The sequence below is a fragment of the Theropithecus gelada genome, chromosome 19, assembly GCF_003255815.1.
Source record: "Theropithecus gelada isolate Dixy chromosome 19, Tgel_1.0, whole genome shotgun sequence".
In the NCBI taxonomy this organism is placed as follows: Eukaryota; Metazoa; Chordata; class Mammalia; order Primates; family Cercopithecidae; genus Theropithecus; species Theropithecus gelada.
Genome location: NC_037687.1, coordinates 581,022 through 596,994, shown reverse-complemented (window position 1 = coordinate 596,994; position 15,973 = coordinate 581,022). Strand labels below are relative to the sequence as shown.

Sequence of the window (15,973 nt, the reverse complement as noted above, 5' to 3'; positions counted from 1 at the left end):
ACTATGTTGCCCAGGCTGGTCTGAAACTCCTGGCCTCAAGTGATCCACCCACTTTGGCCTCTCAAAGCGCTGGGATTACAGGGGTGAGCTACCCTGCCCTGGCCCTAATCCTGTTATTATTATTACTGCTATTGTTCACCCAAGTCCTTCAAGGCTGGGCCTCCATTTCTGGGCCCCAAGCCAGCTGGTGTCTTAGGGGTGCCCTAAGCCATCTTGTCTATCCTGTGTGCCCTCCCAAAAGGCCAATTTCCTCTCCCTCCCCTCCCGCACTGCCTCAGCCCCTCCTGGGCTTGTCCACTGCCTGGAGAGGCACTGAGGCCCAGAGGTGGCCAGAGGCTGCCCAAGGACTAATGCTGGGTCTCTCTTCTGGTGCCTCCAGAGCCCCCACACAGCACCCCAGGCCCCAGGCCCCAGGCTGCCAATCCCATGGCCGAGGGGGTGGCCTGAAGCCCTGAGAGAGGAGACAAACTGAGGCCTTGACACCCCAAAATGGCTTGAGTCTTTATTTCTTTGGTGAGGCAGGGCCCCAGGGTGGGGAGGGCTGCCTGGTTGAGGCTCCTGTAGACCCACCAGCCCAGGGGCACTTTTCTGGGCACCACAGGTAAGGCACTGCCTGGGGGCTGGAGGAGGATGCCCAAGCTCCCGGCACTCCTCACCCCAGATCGGGGAAGCTGGATTTCCTCCACATCGTCCCCTCCCCATAGCTGGTCTGAGGCTCTGGTTTACACGCAGGCACAGGTAGGCAATTCTGAGCGACAACCCAGATGGAGGGGAGGGTGAGCCGTCGTGGGACAACTGGCCCAAGACCAGCACCTGGCTGGTGTCGCCAGCTCCGGCTGTGCTGGTGGGTGAGGCAGGTCTGGCATGTAGCCGGGGCGGGCTACATGTAGGGGACCGAGAAGCTCTGGGTGTGAACCCCACTGTGGAGGCAGTAGGCACCTAGTGGTGCTGCTGGGACACCCGGCTCCAGGACTCCAGATGTCACACATGCGTGAGTCTTGGTGTCTACACCCCCCTCGGGGCCAGTGGGTGAGCAGGGGTCCGTGGTCCCTGCCGGAGTCCCCCCACAGTGGACTGGGCTCCGCTGGACATAGTGCCCTGCGCTGAGCTGCCGCATGCCTGAGACCATGTAATGTCGCCTAGTGAACTGACCGTGGACGGCAGCAGGGGAGGCGCTGGGCGGTTCTGTGGCTGAGCACGGCCCGTGTCAGGAGGATAGGCCGTGCCCTTTCCCATGGGTCACACTGGGCATTTCTCAACGGCCTTCGCAGGATGGGAAGGGGCATACAGAGGCCGTGGCGAACCTGGAGCTCTTGGGCTGGCAGGACAGTGGCAGCCTTCTTGGCCTTCATGAAGGGCCTGGCTTGCTGGACTGAGGTCACAGTGTTCTGAGGTCCCCACACACACTCAGACTAGACCCTCCGTACACACCCAGGCTAGACCCTCTGTACACACCCAGGCTAGACCCTCCTTACACCCAGGCTAGACCCTCCGTACTCACCCAGGCTAGACCCTCCGTACACACCCAGGCTAGACCCTCTGTACTCACCCAGGCTAGACCCTCCGTACTCACCCAGGCTAGACCTTCCTTACACACCCAGGCTAGACCCTCCGTACTCACCCAGGCTAGACCTTCCATACACACCCAGGCTAGACCCTCCGTACTCACCCAGGCTAGACCCTCCATACACACCCAGGCTAGACCTTCCTTACACACCCAGGCGAGACCTTCCTTACACACCCAGGCTAGACCCTCCGTACTCACCCAGGCTAGACCCTCTGTACTCACCCAGGCTAGACCCTCCGTACACACCCAGGCTAGACCCTCCGTACACACCCAGGCTAGACCCTCCGTACTCACCCAGGCTAGACCTTCCGTACACACCCAGGCTAGACCTCCTCTGCTCCTCCTGGCCTAAGCCCAAGGCCCCTGTTCTAGGACGGTTGGGGCTGAGAAAAGCAGTCATGCCTCTTCAGGAATTACCAGCAGGGAATGCCCAGCCCTCTTAATGGTAGCAATAATTAACAGGTTTATCCCCAAAGGAGCAGAGCAGAAGTGTGGAGTCCTCCCCAGCAATAGGTCTTAGGGTAGGGGCTGGAGCTTCTTAGAGAAAGGCCCTAAATCAGGGGCTCGGTGTCCAGAATGCAGGTCTACCCCACCCACCAGCCGGCCCCCAGGCCTCCCTTCCTCAGTCCTTCCAGGGGGGTTCTGGGGTCCCCAAGTGGTCTGAATCCAGGCCCTAGGGAGTGTCCATGGGATATAAATTAGACTCTGCTGTGGCAATAAATAACGGGGTGGGGGGCGGCCTCGGGCACCAGGCCCAGGCCTGTCCTGCAGGCTCACACGAAGTTCTCTTCCTCTTCCTCCGATTCACCATCTGGCGGCTCCTCAGGGGTGCCTGCAAGGGTGGATAAGAGCATTGAGGGCGCCCGGCAGGGGGTTCTCCGGCCCCCAGGACAGGCCTGTGCCCTCGCCCTGCGTTTGCACCTGCGCAGCTGCCCGCATGGCGCACACCGATGGAGCGGCCCAGGAAGCAGGTGGCCTGGCGCAGGTGGCACGAGGAGATGTAGGTGACGTTGTTGTTGCCGCAAAGCTCCTGGCCGGGGCTGGAGGGCACAGGGCAGGGCGCCGCCCGACACACCACGCAGTGGGCGCTGCCCGTCTGGTCCACGACGCACGACTGTGGCCGCGGGCACACCACGCGCTCACAGGACTCTGCAGGCCGGGTGCCAGGGACAGTTCAGGAGACATCTCGCTGAGAACCCCGCAGGGCTCTTGGCCCCAAGACCTGCCCTTAACCCCCAAGTTGAGAAAACCCTCTGGCAGGACACAAGCCCCCCGCACCTCCCCATGAGCCCCCCTCTCCATCCCACCCCTTGAGCTCCACCCACAAGCCCTGCCCCTCCAATTGTACCCAGGAGCCACACCCCTTCCAGGAACCCCGCCCCTTATGTTACCCACAAGTCCCACCCCCTAAAGCTCCCACAAGCCCTGTCCCCGATTGTACCCAGGGGTCATTCCCCTTCCAGAAGCCCCGTCCCCTTACCACCCATAAAGTCCCACCCACCACCAGGCTCCACCCACAAGCCCTGACCCTCCAATTGTACTCAGGAGCCACACCCCTTCCAGGAGCTCCGCCCCTTACGTTACCCAAAAGTCCCACCCCCTAAAGCTCCCACAAGCCCCACCCCCCGATTCTACCCAGGAGTCACTCCCCTTCCAGAAGCCCCACCTCTTGCTTTAGCCATAAGCCCCACCCTCTTACCACCCACAAAGCCCCGCCCCTCCACGAGCCCAACCAACCCCTCAGGCTCCACCCACAAGCCTTGCCCCTCCCATTGTACCCAGGAGCCACACCTCCTCGTAACCCCTAACCCGTTACCCAAAGCCCCGCCCCTCCGCGACTGCGGGGCCGCCCACCCAAGCTCCACCCACAAATCCCCGCCCATCTCCACCCAGGAACCACGCCCCAGTCAAGAGCCCCGCCCATTCCGTGACCCAAAGTCTCACCCCCTGGTTCCATCATGCCCCTCTGGTTACACCCACAAGCCCCTCGCTGCGTCACACTCCCGCTCTGACCATGCCACATACCTCTCGCCCAATGTGAGCCCCAGAGGCCCACTACTTTCCAAATCTCAACCCTACAAAAGACCCCACCCCGTAATACTCCCTCGGAAGTGTAAACGCGCCCTTAATTAGGCCCCACCGCGACCCGCGTGACATATAGTGGGCTGGAGGCCCCGCCCCCACGTACTGCGGCAGCGGCCCCGCCCCTCCAGCAGGCCCCGCCCCCGGAGGCCGGGCCGTCACGCAGGCCTCGCCGTCACGCATTGCAGCAGCAGCCCCGTAACGTGACGCTCAGGTCCGGGTGGCCCCGCCCCAGGCCCCGCCCCCACGTACTGCGGCAGCAGCCTCGATACATGACGCGCAGGTCTGGTAGGTCCCGCCCCGCCCCAGGCCCGCCCCGCCCCTCCACAGACCCCGCCCCCACGTACTGCGGCAGCGGCCCCGGTACATGACGCGCAGGTCCGGGTGGCCGCGGCAGCGCGCGGCTCGCAGCTCGCACTCGTCGCGGTAGGTGGCGCCGTCTGAGCCGCAGACCTGCAGCCGCGCCGGGAGCCCAGAGCAGTCGGGCGCGCATTCGCAGCGCGGGCGGCCCCCCAGCATGCGGCACGCCTTGCCCGGGCCGCACTCCACGCCGTCGCACGAATCTGCGGACACAGGACACGCGCGTGGGGCCGGGCACGGGAGGTTCCCGGGCGTGGGGCCGCGCGAAGGCCTCGGGGCCCCTCCCTGCGCCCCCTCTGCAGGGCGGAGGCGGGGGCGCCGTCCCAGGTCAGGGTCAGTCGGAGTCGGGGCGTTCGGGTTCCCAGGGGCAGGGCTCCGGGTCGGGGCGCGGGACCGGTGGGGCTGGGGGCGGGGGCTGGGCTCGGTGCGCGCAGGCCGCGGGGTCTCTGCCCGGAATCGGGGTCCGGCGGAGCTACGCAGCCTCGGGCCGCTCCTCCTTGTAGCTGGCTGACGTCTGCCCCCGATGCACGCGCTTTTCTGGGAAGGCCGGAGGGGCCCCAGCTGCGTCAGCCTGGGGTGTTCCGCCCTTGCCAGGCGCGAGTCTGGGGCTGCCGGAATCTTCCCCCAGGAGGCGTCGGGGAGGGCGGAGCTCTGGACACCCCTCCTGGCCTGGGGAGCGATTCCAGGGGAGGGGCCGCCCACAGCCCTAGGCCTCTGAACCAGGAGTTGCCCCGCAGCCCCACTGCTCAGGCAGGGATACTGAGGTCCTGCTAGGGAAACTCTGGGGTCCCCGCCCCCGCTTTTCATGTGATGTTCATCGCCACCTAGGCTCATTGCATCCTTCCAAGTCGTCATTTTACAGATGGGGAAACTGAGGCCGGGTCGCAGCTATGAGTGCAGGGGACCCAAGCACCTCAGCTTGAAAGCTGCAGCAGGACCCGGATGACCGGTCCCCTTTCTGTTGTCTGTGGGTCTGTTGGGGCCTCTGAACACAGCTGTTGTTTATGCGTCAGCCTCAGTTTCTCTGTGTGTAAAGCGGGGCTGACGGGGGAGCCCCACTTACAAGGCAGTCAGGCACTCCTTAGAGGATGGCCAGCGCCCCCCACGCAGCCCTGCAGGGCATGTGGGCCGCACCTGGGCGGCCCCTGCACAGCGGCTCACAGGCACATCTGGAAATGCTTGGCCAGGATGGCTTTCATACAAGCGAGAACGGAAGGGGGCCTGAGTTCCCGTCCCCAGGGCCAGATGAGGTTGGGGGTGGGGGGTCCTGGGCCGTCTCATGCCCAGGCCAGGCACTTTCTGAAGTCTGTCCTTCTCCCAGAAGCCAGAGGGGGGTCTGGAGGGAGCCAGGGGTATGTGGCAATGAGTTCAGGACCACCCAGCCAGGCTGATCTGGGATTAATCACATCTCAGAGGCCAACAGAGTTCCTCAGCCTGGCCTTCGGGTCTGCACCCCTCAGCTCCAGCCTCCCCCTGGCTCCTCTGACTCACCCCACCCACCAGGACCTAACCTCAAGCCATGTTCTCTTCTGATCCCCTCTCCCATACCAGCTCCATCTGGCAAACTCCTAGACATCCCCCAACACCCCAGCTCTAATGCCCACCTCCTTCAAGTGCCCCAACAAAGGCATGGTGGCTCATGCCTGTAATCCCAGCACTTTGGGAGGCCAAGGCTGGCAGATCACTTGAGGTCAGGAGTTTGAGACCAGCCTGGCCAATGTGATGAAACCCCATCTCTACCAAAAATATAAAACTTAGCCAGGCGTGGCAGTGCACACCTGTAGTCCCAGCCACTGGGGAGGCTGAGGAAAGAGAATCGCTTGAACCCAGGAGGCCGAGGTTGCAGTGAGCCGAGATTGCACCACTGCACTCCAGCCTGGGTGACAGCAATGCTCCGTCTTAAAAAAAAACAAAACAAAAAATTCATCCTCCAGTGCGGAGAGTATATCTTAACTCATTCATTCGTTCTCTGCCACCCAAGAGCCCCTAGTTTGATGGGGAAGGCATTGTCTCAGAAGAGGGTCCCGAGTGGCCGGGCGCGTGGCTCACGCCTGTAATCCAGCACTTTGGGAGGCCGAGGCAGGCGGATCACCTGAGGTCGGGAGTTCGAGACCAGCCTGACCAACATGGAGAAACCCCGTCTCTACTAAAAATACAAAAAATTAGCTGGGTGTGGTGGCGCAAGCCTATAATCCCAGCTACTAGGGAGGCTGAGGCAGGAGAATCGCTTGAACCTGAGGAGTGGAGGTTGCGGTGAGCCGAGATCGTGCCATTTCACTCCCGCCTAGGCAACAAGAATGAAACTCCATCTCAAAAAAAAAAAAAAAAAAAAAAAACCCGGGTCCCGAGGCAAATGCTTGTTAAACATGCAGCTGTAACCCCACCACAGACCCTGGAGTCTGCAGTGAAGGTCCCTGGTGTGAACATTTGGGGTCACAGGCCAGAATGGCAAACCCACCTTCCCAGGAGCTAGTTGTAAGCCAGACATTTATCGAAGAGCCACCCAGGCAGAGAGCTCACCCCAGCAAAGGCTCAGCCACGTGGGGAGTCCTCAGGCCTCGTCCTGAGTCCTAAGCTGCAAGAGACTGAAGCCTGGGAACTGGGAGGTGCCCCCAGTCCCTCTCTGAGACCAGGATCCCCCCTGCAAGCCCTGTGATAGGCTCAGCCCCGCATGTTTTACCCTCGACCACTGTGACTGTTTTTGGCTGGTCCTGAGCTGAGACGCCTGCCCTGCTTCTGGCCTGGGGTCTCACCTTTGCAGGGAAGGCAGTGGACAAGGCCCAAGAAGCCAAGGAGGTTGATCTTGTTCCCCGGGTGAGTGAGGTTGGACCAGGCGGTGTCAATGCTGCCGGAGGCACAGCACTCGGCCCGGGTGACGTCAGTCCGGAGCACCAGGCTGCAGGTGGCCTCCTGGCCCTGCTGGAGCCAACAAACACCACCTGCGGGCCAGGGGACGGGGTGCTCTCCTGGGCCACTCCTGACACCCAGCTTCTGGCCCGCCCACAGATGCATGCAGGTAGTGCTCAGTAGTTACGCACGGGATGATCTACCCCAACCCAGGAAGAGGGGTAGAAAACCACATGGGGGTCCCCACCCTGGTTCCGGGTCCCTGGAGATGCCTCCTCCCCTCTAGCTCTATGCCCCCCCCAACACCCTCACCACCAACCCTCACCCATCCCAGGAGGTCCCCCCTCGTTCCCTCCGAGCCCCCAGGCCGGGGGCTGGCACCCTGCCCAACCCGTCAAACACCACCCAACGCCAGGCACTGGGCATGTCAGGGTCAGTGGGCCCTGGAACCGCTTCTCCCGCCTCTGCCCTCTGTCTAGACAGCACCCGAGGGCGAGGGCACGTGGAGCCCTGCGCCTGGCAGCCCCCCCACCGCCTGGCCCGCCTCTTACTCACTCAACTTGGGAACATTCCCCTCGCATGAGCTCACTGTCTCCCCAGGGACGTGGCCTTCGGGGAGGGGGCTCTGCTCTCCCTTTGGCGCGGGGCTGGGGTGGGGTGGGGCTGCAGGGATGGGGGGTGGGGAGCCAGAGAGCCCCCAGTTTCTTCCCCTGTCCCTGGGGGCAGGAACAGCCACAGCCCCCTTCCCAGAGCACTCGCTGGTTCACAGACACTGCCAGGGACCAGCTTGGGGAATGCAGCACCTTGGCACCCATCATAGGGGAAACTGAGGCCAGGAGTGGGGCCGTCTCCTGCCTGGCGCCTCCCGGCAAGTCCCAGGTGTGAGTCTCCATGCCTGGTCTACCCAGGACCCAGGGAAGCTCTCAGCCCCAGCTGGAGGGCCTGGCTCCAGACACCCAGCGCTGCCTCTCAGGGCACCAGGACCGACCCAGACGGTCGCGGCTAGAACCCTGGCTTTGCCGCCTACAGTCTGTGTGACCCTGAGCCTCAGTTTCCCCATCTGGAAGACGGAGATGAAGAGAGCTCCGGCACTACTGGGATGGCACGGGTTCAGGGAGGGGAGAGGTAGACACTAAGCGCTCAATAAATGTCAGCGGTCATTGTGATTAGGAACCTCTGCTCTGCTGACCTCCTGGTGACCCCCCTTCAGACCCTCCCGGCTCCAGCTTGCGCCGGACACCGCCCTCGCCCCCACCGCCGCCGCGCCCCCCGACGTCCCCCCGGCCGCATTCCGGGCAGCCCCACGTGGGTGGCCCGCCCCGCCCGCCCCTCTGGCCGCCCCACTCACCGGGCGCGGGATCCCCCGAGCCCATGGAGCCCACGAAGCCCACGGCCCAAGCCAGGGCCCCCCAGGGCAGAGGCCAGAGTGGCCCTGGCGCCCCGGGACGCATGGCGAACGCAGAGACGGCAGCGGCACCGACTTCCCAGCGCGCGGCCGGCGCTCCCTATAAAGGTCCCGCGGGCCGCGGGCGGGGCGGGGCACGGGGCGGGGCGCGGCGCGGGAGTGGCGGGGGCGAGGCCGTGTCCCGCGCGGGGTGGGCAGGCGCCGGGCCCGGCCGCTGCGGGGGGCAGCTGGGGGCGCGCGCCCGGGTCCCCTCCCGGAGCCATAGAATGCATCTGGGGAGATGTGGCTGGACCCAGGGCGGAACTGGGACCGGGGTGTGGGTTCGAGGTGGTGGCAGCCTTTTGGGTGGATGGAGGAGCCGTCTCCAGGAGTCAAAGTGGGTGTGGGGATCTTCAGTTGCAGGGGTGGTGGTGAGCCAGCGGGGACCCACGAGGAGCACGTCTGTGGATCCCTGCACCCCGTTTCTGTGATTTGCATGTGGTCACTTTCATAGTCTGAGCCCCCCAACCCGGCCTCCTTGGTGCCGACCTGCCCCACCCACCCACAACCTCAGCTGGATATGGTTCCCTGCTCATGGCGCAGGCCGCCCACCCGTCCACCTGGCCGCTGGAGCCGGCCTGTGGGTGGGGAGAGGTTGGGTGTGGGACAGAACGGGGTGCGGCCGGGACAGACCCAGAGACACAGCTCCTTCCAGCATCGTGGACAACAGCAGGCCTCGCCCAGCCAAGGCCCCCAGGGAGGCCGCTGTCTGTGTGTGTGCGTGTGTGCCTGCACGCCAGGCCTTTGTCCTGGGCCCCTGGGCAACTCTGCCCCCAACAGCCTTCCAAGCCTTTGGGAAGGTTCCCCCAGGTCATATCAACAAGAATGTTTACTAGGTTTTTTTCCTCTCCCTCCGAGATTCAGCAAACACTGTTTCAAACACTGTTTCCAGCAGAGGCGTTTCCCACAATTTATGACAGCGACATCTGCGTGGGCCCGGAGGCGCTGTGCCCGGAGGGGCTTTGCTGCAGCCAGACACATTTCCTACTTGGGAGCTGATGCTGCGGTGGAGGCCTCCGGATCTGTCAGGGCGCCCGTGGCGAGCTCAAGGGTTCCGCGGAGCCCCTCTGTTCCCGCTTCTAAGGAACCATCAGTGAACATCTCTTGTTGGCCAGAGGGGCCCTGCAGGGTGCTGGGGTGCCGTGGTGACCAAGGCAGACCCCATCACACGCTCACCCAGCTCCTGGTTTGGGGGGGCCATAGACAGTAAAATGCAGAGACAAATTAATCTGTAACTTCAAAGACTGGTAAATGCTTTCAGGAAAATAAAGAAGGTTGAGGAGATGGAGAGCAGTTGGGTGTCTCCTGGGGACGCCTGTGTCTGGCCGCTGGCTGTTCCGGCGTTGCCCGCCCCCCAGGTGTGGAAACGGAGGCGTCCAGCAGCCCCACGGCACAGCCCCTTCTCTGGCGTAAGTGAGACCTGCGCCCACGGACGACGCACCTGTACCCTTTCCTCCACCTCAGCTGCCCAGCCTGACTGTGTCCCCTCGCAGCCAGTGGCCAGGGGCCAAGTTCCTGCCCTAGTGGCCGTGAGGGGGACACCCCGCCGTCTTGACCTGGCCTTGGCCTCTGGCATTCCCCTGGGAATCTCCCCGGGTTGGGGAGCGGGGCAGGGACAGGACCCTGTGTTCTCACTGAGGGTGTGCGGGGGCTGGACAGTGTGACCTTGGCCAAGACCTGACCCCGCTGTGGCTCAGCCACTCCGGCCTGGGCTGTGCGAATCAAAGGGTCATTGTCTGGCTGGCGTGGGTTCCGGCCCTCTCCGGGGAAACCGAGGCCAGCTGCCAGTGGCCTCCTGCTCCCGGCTCTGTCTTCCTCCCTAACCCAGAGGCTCTGTGGGGTGACCTCAAACAGGTCACTGGCCTTTTCTGGGGCACTGCCTCCTCCTGAGACCCCAGTGACGACCTCCCCTCTCCCGGCTCTGCCCCTCTCCCTACCCTATCCAGCCCCGAGGCTCATCCTAGGACCTCCACCCGCAGCCTGGCCCCCGTGGCCCACTTCGTAGCCCAGCTGCCATAACACCTCCCTGGCTCAGACACCCACCGTGGGTGCCGTGGCCTCTGCTCACCCCCCCAGGCTCTGTCTCCCTCGAGGTAAATCCTGACAGGTAAACAGTAACAATCCAGTGTTGTTCTGTGGTAGAGGATGCCCAGATAGCAGAGGTGCCCCAGGCCACACCCAGGCCTGGGGGAGACTGAGGAAGGCTTCCCAGAGGAAAGGGATGTTGAGGTTGAGACGAACGTTGGTTGGAACGGCAGGGGTGTGCGCTGGAAACAGACACTTGTGCTGTGAGTGAGTGGAAGTGCAATTGGGGGTGGTCAGCAGAATGGCGGCCGCAGAGACCACGGGGCCCTCATCCCTGGAACCTGTGGGTGTCCCACCCTCCCCGGCCAAAGGGGCTCTGCAGGGGGGACTGAGTTGAGGACTTTCACACAGGGGCTCATCCTGGGTTATACAGATGGCCCACTGTCCTCGAAGCGTCCGTAGAAGAGGAGATGCCTGGCCGGGTGCGGTGGAATCCCAGCACATTAGGAGGCTGAGATGGTCAGATCACTTGAGGTCAGGAGTTCGAGACTAGACTAGCCAACATGGTAAAACCCTGTCTCTACTAAACATACAAAAAAGAAAAAGGTGGGCATGGCGGCGTGTGCCTGTAATCCCAGCTACTTGGGAGGCTGAAGCGGGAGAATCGCTTGAACCCGGGAGGCGGAGGTTGCAGTGAGCTGAGATCGTGCTCCAGCCTGGGCAACACAGCGAGACTCCAGCTCAAAAAATAAAAAAAAAAAGAAAGAAAAGGAGATGCCTGCCCTCTATGGTTAGAGATGGGATAAGAGAAGGACTTGGCTACCATTGCGGGATTCGGAGATGGAGGAAGGGGGCTCGAGCCAGGGAATGTGGGCGGCCTCTAGGAGCCTGGAAAGGCGCAGATTCTCCTTGGAGCTGCCAGAAGAAACGCGGCTCTGCCAGCACCTCGATCTTCCCCCAGCGAGACCCGTGTGGAACTTCTTTTTTATTTTTATTTTTTGAGACGTCGTCTCGTTCTGTCACCCAGGCTGGAGTGCAATGGTGCGATCTCGGCTCACTGCAACCTCCGCCCCGCCGGGTTCAAGCGATCCTTCTGCCTCAGCTTCCGGAGTAGCTGGGATTACAGGCACCCGACACCACAATTGGCTAATTTTTGTATTCTTAGTAGAGATAGGGTTTCACTGTGTTGGCCAGGCTGGTCTTGATCTCCTGACCTCAGGTGATCCACCCGCCTCGGCCTCCCAAAGTGCTGGGACTATAGGCGTGAGCCACTGCGCCCGGCCCCCGTGTGGGACTACTGACCTTCAGAACTTGTGCAAGAGAAAAAATTGTGTGTTTTACTTTATTATTATTATTATTATTATTATTATTTGAGATGGAGTCTCGCTCTGTCGCCCAGGCTGGAGTGCAGTGGCGCGATCTCGGCTCACTGCAAGCTCCATCTCCCAGGTTCACGCCATTCTCCTGCCTCAGCCTCCCGAGTAACTGGGATTACAGGCGCCGCCACCATGCCCGGCTAATTTTTTGTATTTTTAGTAGAGACGAGGTTTCACCGTGTTAGCCAGGATGGTCTCGATCTCCTGACCTTGTGGTCTGCCCGCCTCGGCCTCCCAAAGTGCTGGGATTACAGGCGTGAGCCACCGCACCCAGCTATTTATTATTTTTATTTTATTTATTATTTATTTGAGACAGAGTCTTTACTCTGTCGCCCAGGCTGGAGTGCAGTGGCGCGATCTCGGCTCACTGCAACCTCCACCTCCCAGATTCAAGCGATTCTCCTGCCTCAGCCTCCCAAGTAGCTCAGATTACAGGTGCCCACCACCACGCCTGGCTAATTTTTGTATTTTTAGTACAACACCCGGCCATTTTTATCTTTTTGAGACAGGGCCTCGCTCTGTCATCCAGGCTGGAGTGCAGAGATGCGATCTCGGCTCACTGCAACCTCAGCCTCCCGATTAACTGGGATTACAGGCGCCTCCCACTGCACCTGGCTAATTTTTTTTTTTTTTTTGTGGAGATGGGATTTTGCCATGTTGGCCAGGCTGGTCTCAAACTCCTGACCTCAGGTGATCTGCCCACCTTGGCCTCACGAAGTGCTGGGATTACAGGTGTGAGACACCACACCCCGCCCGTGTGTTGCTTTAAACCAGGAAGTTTGTACAGATTTGTTATAGCAGCTATGGGTGCCCACTGTGTGCCAGGCCCGGAGACCCTTCTATGCTTACTTTTCTTTTTCTTTTTCTTTTCTTTTCTTTTTTCTTTTTTTGAGACAGAGTTTTGCTCTTGTTGCCAAGGCTGGAGTGCAGTGGTAGACCTCGGCTCACTGCAACATCTGCCTCCTGGGTTCAAACAATTCTTGTGCCTCAGCCTCCCGAGTAGCTGGGATTATAGGCAGGCACCACCGGACCCAGCTAATTTTTGTATTTTTAGTAGAGATGGGGTTTCACCATGTTGGCCAGGCTGGTCTCGAACTCCTGACCTCAGGTGATCCAGCCGCCTTGGCCTCCCAAATTGCTGGGATTACAGGCGTAAGTCACCGCGCCCGGCCTATGCCTGTTTTCTTATCTGTAAAATGGGCACAGACCCCAGTGCTACAGGTTCCAGGTGGGATGTGGACGGTACCGGGCGCACAGTAGGGCCACAGCATGCATGCGTGGATTCCTGTTAATCACCTAGTTAATAGGTGCGCGCCCAGGACGGGACCATGGTGAGTCCCCTTTGCTGCTTGCCGGGAGGCTGTGAGGCAGGCAGCCCATTTATAGGCGGCAAATGAGGTTGGAGGGTGGAAAGTGACTTTCTTGGAGTCACACAGCCCTGCAGAGTCAGGACTAGGGTCAGCACCAAGTTCACAAGCTTCCAGGACCCGTGTACCGCCCATGCACGACGAGGGCCAGCCCAGGGCTGGTTCCCCGCTTCTGCTCCCAGCACCGTATTTTCCTCTGGGGAATCATCTCCAATCATCCCAGCACAAGGGACCCCAGGAGTGGACACCTGCGCACGCCCAGCCAGTGAGTGAGGCTTCTCTGACACTCAGAAAACCAGGCCGGGTGCGGTTGCTCACGCCTATAATCCCAGCACTTAGGGAGGCTGAGGCGGGCGGATCACTTGAGATCAGGAGTTTGAGACCACCCTGGCCAACATGGTGAAACCCAGTGTCTACTAAAATACAAAAATTAACCGGGCGTGGTGGCGCATGCCTGTAGTCCCAGCTACTCAGGAGGCTGAGGTGGGAGAATCGCTGGAACCCAGGAGGCGGAGCTTGCAGTGACCTGAGATCGCGCCACTGCACTCCAGCCTGGGTGACAGAGGGAGACTCCATCTCAAAAAAAAAAAAAAAAAAAGAAAAAGAAAAAACAAAACAAAACAAAACCACCAGGACGAGTTAGTCCTGGATTTTTTTTTTTTTTTCAAGGTGGAGTCTCACTCTGTTGCCCAGGCTGGAGTGCAGTGGCGTGATCTCAGCTCACTGCAACCTCCGCCTCCCAGGTTCAATCTATTCTTCTGCCTTAGCCTTCCCAGTAGCTGGGACTATAGGTGTACGCCACCACGTCTGGCTAACTTTTGTATTTTTAGTAGAGATGGGGTTTCACAGTATTGGCCAGGCTGGTCTCGAACTCCTAATCTCATGATCTGCCTGCCTCAGTCTCCCAAAGTGCTGGGATTACAGGTGTGAGCCACCATGCCTGGCCAACGGCCCTGGAATTTCGCTGGGAGAGAGACAGGGACACCTGCTTCCTGCTGGGGCTGGAAGGGGTGTGAGCCTGAAGTTGCAAGTGGCTCTTTCTGATGGCTAGGGAGAGGCCAGCCCCGTGGGCCACAGAGCCAAAAGGGACAGCAACAATTCTCAGTGACACTGGAGGTCGCTGGATCCAGCTGTGCCTGAACTCCTCCTCCACAGGGAGACGAAGCCAGTTTAAAGCAAGTTTCTGTCCCTTGGAGCTGATAATAATAACCACCTTTGCAATTAGTAGGTTTGCATTTATTCAAGGGGAGCCTTTAGGACCCAGAGCAGCAGGTTCTGTGGGGCTCTAGGGGGGTCGCTTTGCTCTACCACCTTCGGCCTCCAGGATGGGATGTGGATCGTGGCTTGGCACAGAACACTCAGGAACACCCGGTCCCACCTTCCTGAGCCCGAAGATACTTGGCATTGACTTATTGTCCATTGTCTGCAGCCTCTGAGCTAGAACTTGCCAACCCCTGGGCTCCAGGAAGCAAAGCCTTGCTGGCCTCTTTGGAGCCTGTGATGCTGATAACCACGGCTCAGGCCTGAAGATCTGGCCTGGTGGGCGGTGTGGGAACTCTGGGAAGTGAGCTGAGTCCTAAAACGTCCCCATCGGCAGGGTGCGGTGTGAGCCGGGGCCTAAAGCAACCCCACTGGCCGAGTGCCGTGGCTCACGTCTGTCATCCCGGCACTTTGGGAGGCTGAGGTGGGCGGATCATTTGAGGTCAGGAGTTTGAGACTAGCCTGGCCAACATGGTGAAACCCTTTTTCTACTAAAAATACAAAAAAATTAGTCGGGCGTGGTGGTGCACGCCTGTAATCCCAGCTACTCAGGAGGCTGAGGCAGGAGAATCACTTGAACCTGGGAGGCGGAGGCTGCAGTGAGCCAAGATCACACCACTGCACTCCAGCCTGGGCGACAGTGAGACTTCATCTCAAAAAACAAAACGGCCAGGCGTGCTGGCTCATGCCTGTAATTCCAGCACTTTGGGAGACTGAGGCAGGCAGATCACTTAAGGTCAGGAGTTTGAGACCCAGCCTGGCCAACATGGTGAAACCCCATCTCTACTAAAAATACAAAAATGAGCTGGGCGTGGTGCCAGGTGCCTGTAGTCCCAGCTACTAAGGAGGCTGAGGCAGGAGAATTGCTTGAAGCCAGGAGGCAGAGGTTTTGGTGAGCCGAGATCGCACCACTGCACTCCAGCCTGGGTGACACAGTGAGACTGTCTCAAAAAAGAAAAAAAAACAACAAAACAAACAGACAAAAAACACCCCCTTCAGAGGTACTTCCACAGCTCAAACACCACCCATGGCTCCTGATGGCCATGGGACCAGTCCAGGTTTATTGGCCTGGGTTCCTTCCTGCTGAACCTGCTCAGTCCAGGCCTCTTCCCACAGCATCTCTCCATGCTGGCCCCCAAGCATCCCCACCCCATAAATGGCTGTTCCCTTTCCCTGATGAGGGACCTGATTTTGTGTGAGATTCAGGCAGCCAGATTTCTCACAAGGGAGCCCCCTGCCTCAGCCCCAGAGGTGAATACTGATTGGTCAAAAAAGATCACAGTGATGTCAGTCATTCCTCTTGCTAGTCATTGGTTCAGGCACAACCATGTGACCCCGCTCTGGCCAATGACAGAAGGGGCCGCCTGCAGCTTCGAGGCTTCTGGGAAACCCACAAACACCCAGACTGACTGGGCTCGACTCATTATAGCTTGATGTATGAGCATGCTATCTGCTGCTGTAACAAATGGACCCAGAGGTAGAAGCTGAAAACAACACAGGTGAATTACCTGATGGTTCTGGGGATCGGAAATCTGACATGTATCGGGGAACCCACCCCCAATATTTCTTTTCTTTTTTTTTTTTTTTTTTTTTTTTTTTTAGGGGGGTTCGCCCCGGGTTCCCCCGGCGGGGGGGGAGGGGGGGG

General features: G+C 60.3%; 1 protein-coding gene across 1 annotated transcript; it reads right to left on the bottom strand.

Annotated features, from left to right (window-relative positions):
- Positions 1 to 489: 489 nt before the first annotated feature.
- FSTL3 (follistatin like 3) lies at positions 490 to 8,374 on the bottom strand. Its single transcript, XM_025366705.1, has 5 exons — positions 8,205 to 8,374; positions 6,763 to 6,948; positions 3,997 to 4,212; positions 2,489 to 2,716; positions 490 to 2,399 (listed from the first exon to the last, which is right to left on the bottom strand). The coding sequence occupies exons 1-5, from the start codon at positions 8,305 to 8,307 to the stop codon at positions 2,341 to 2,343; spliced, it is 792 nt and encodes a 263-aa protein (XP_025222490.1). The 5' UTR covers positions 8,308 to 8,374; the 3' UTR covers positions 490 to 2,340.
- Positions 8,375 to 15,973: the final 7,599 nt, after the last annotated feature.

What these genes read in the sequence shown, in the direction of transcription:
- FSTL3 (XM_025366705.1), bottom strand. Translation starts at nt 8,307, where the DNA reads ATGCGTCCCGGGGCGCCAGGGCCACTCTGGCCTCTGCCCTGGGGGGCC. An exon ending in CCACTGCCTTCCCTGCAAAG is followed by an intron (nt 4,213 to 6,762) that starts GTGAGACCCCAG and finishes CTGTGTCCGCAG; the next exon opens with ATTCGTGCGACGGCGTGGAG. An exon ending in CCATGCGGGCAGCTGCGCAG is followed by an intron (nt 2,400 to 2,488) that starts GTGCAAACGCAG and finishes CCACCCTTGCAG; the next exon opens with GCACCCCTGAGGAGCCGCCA.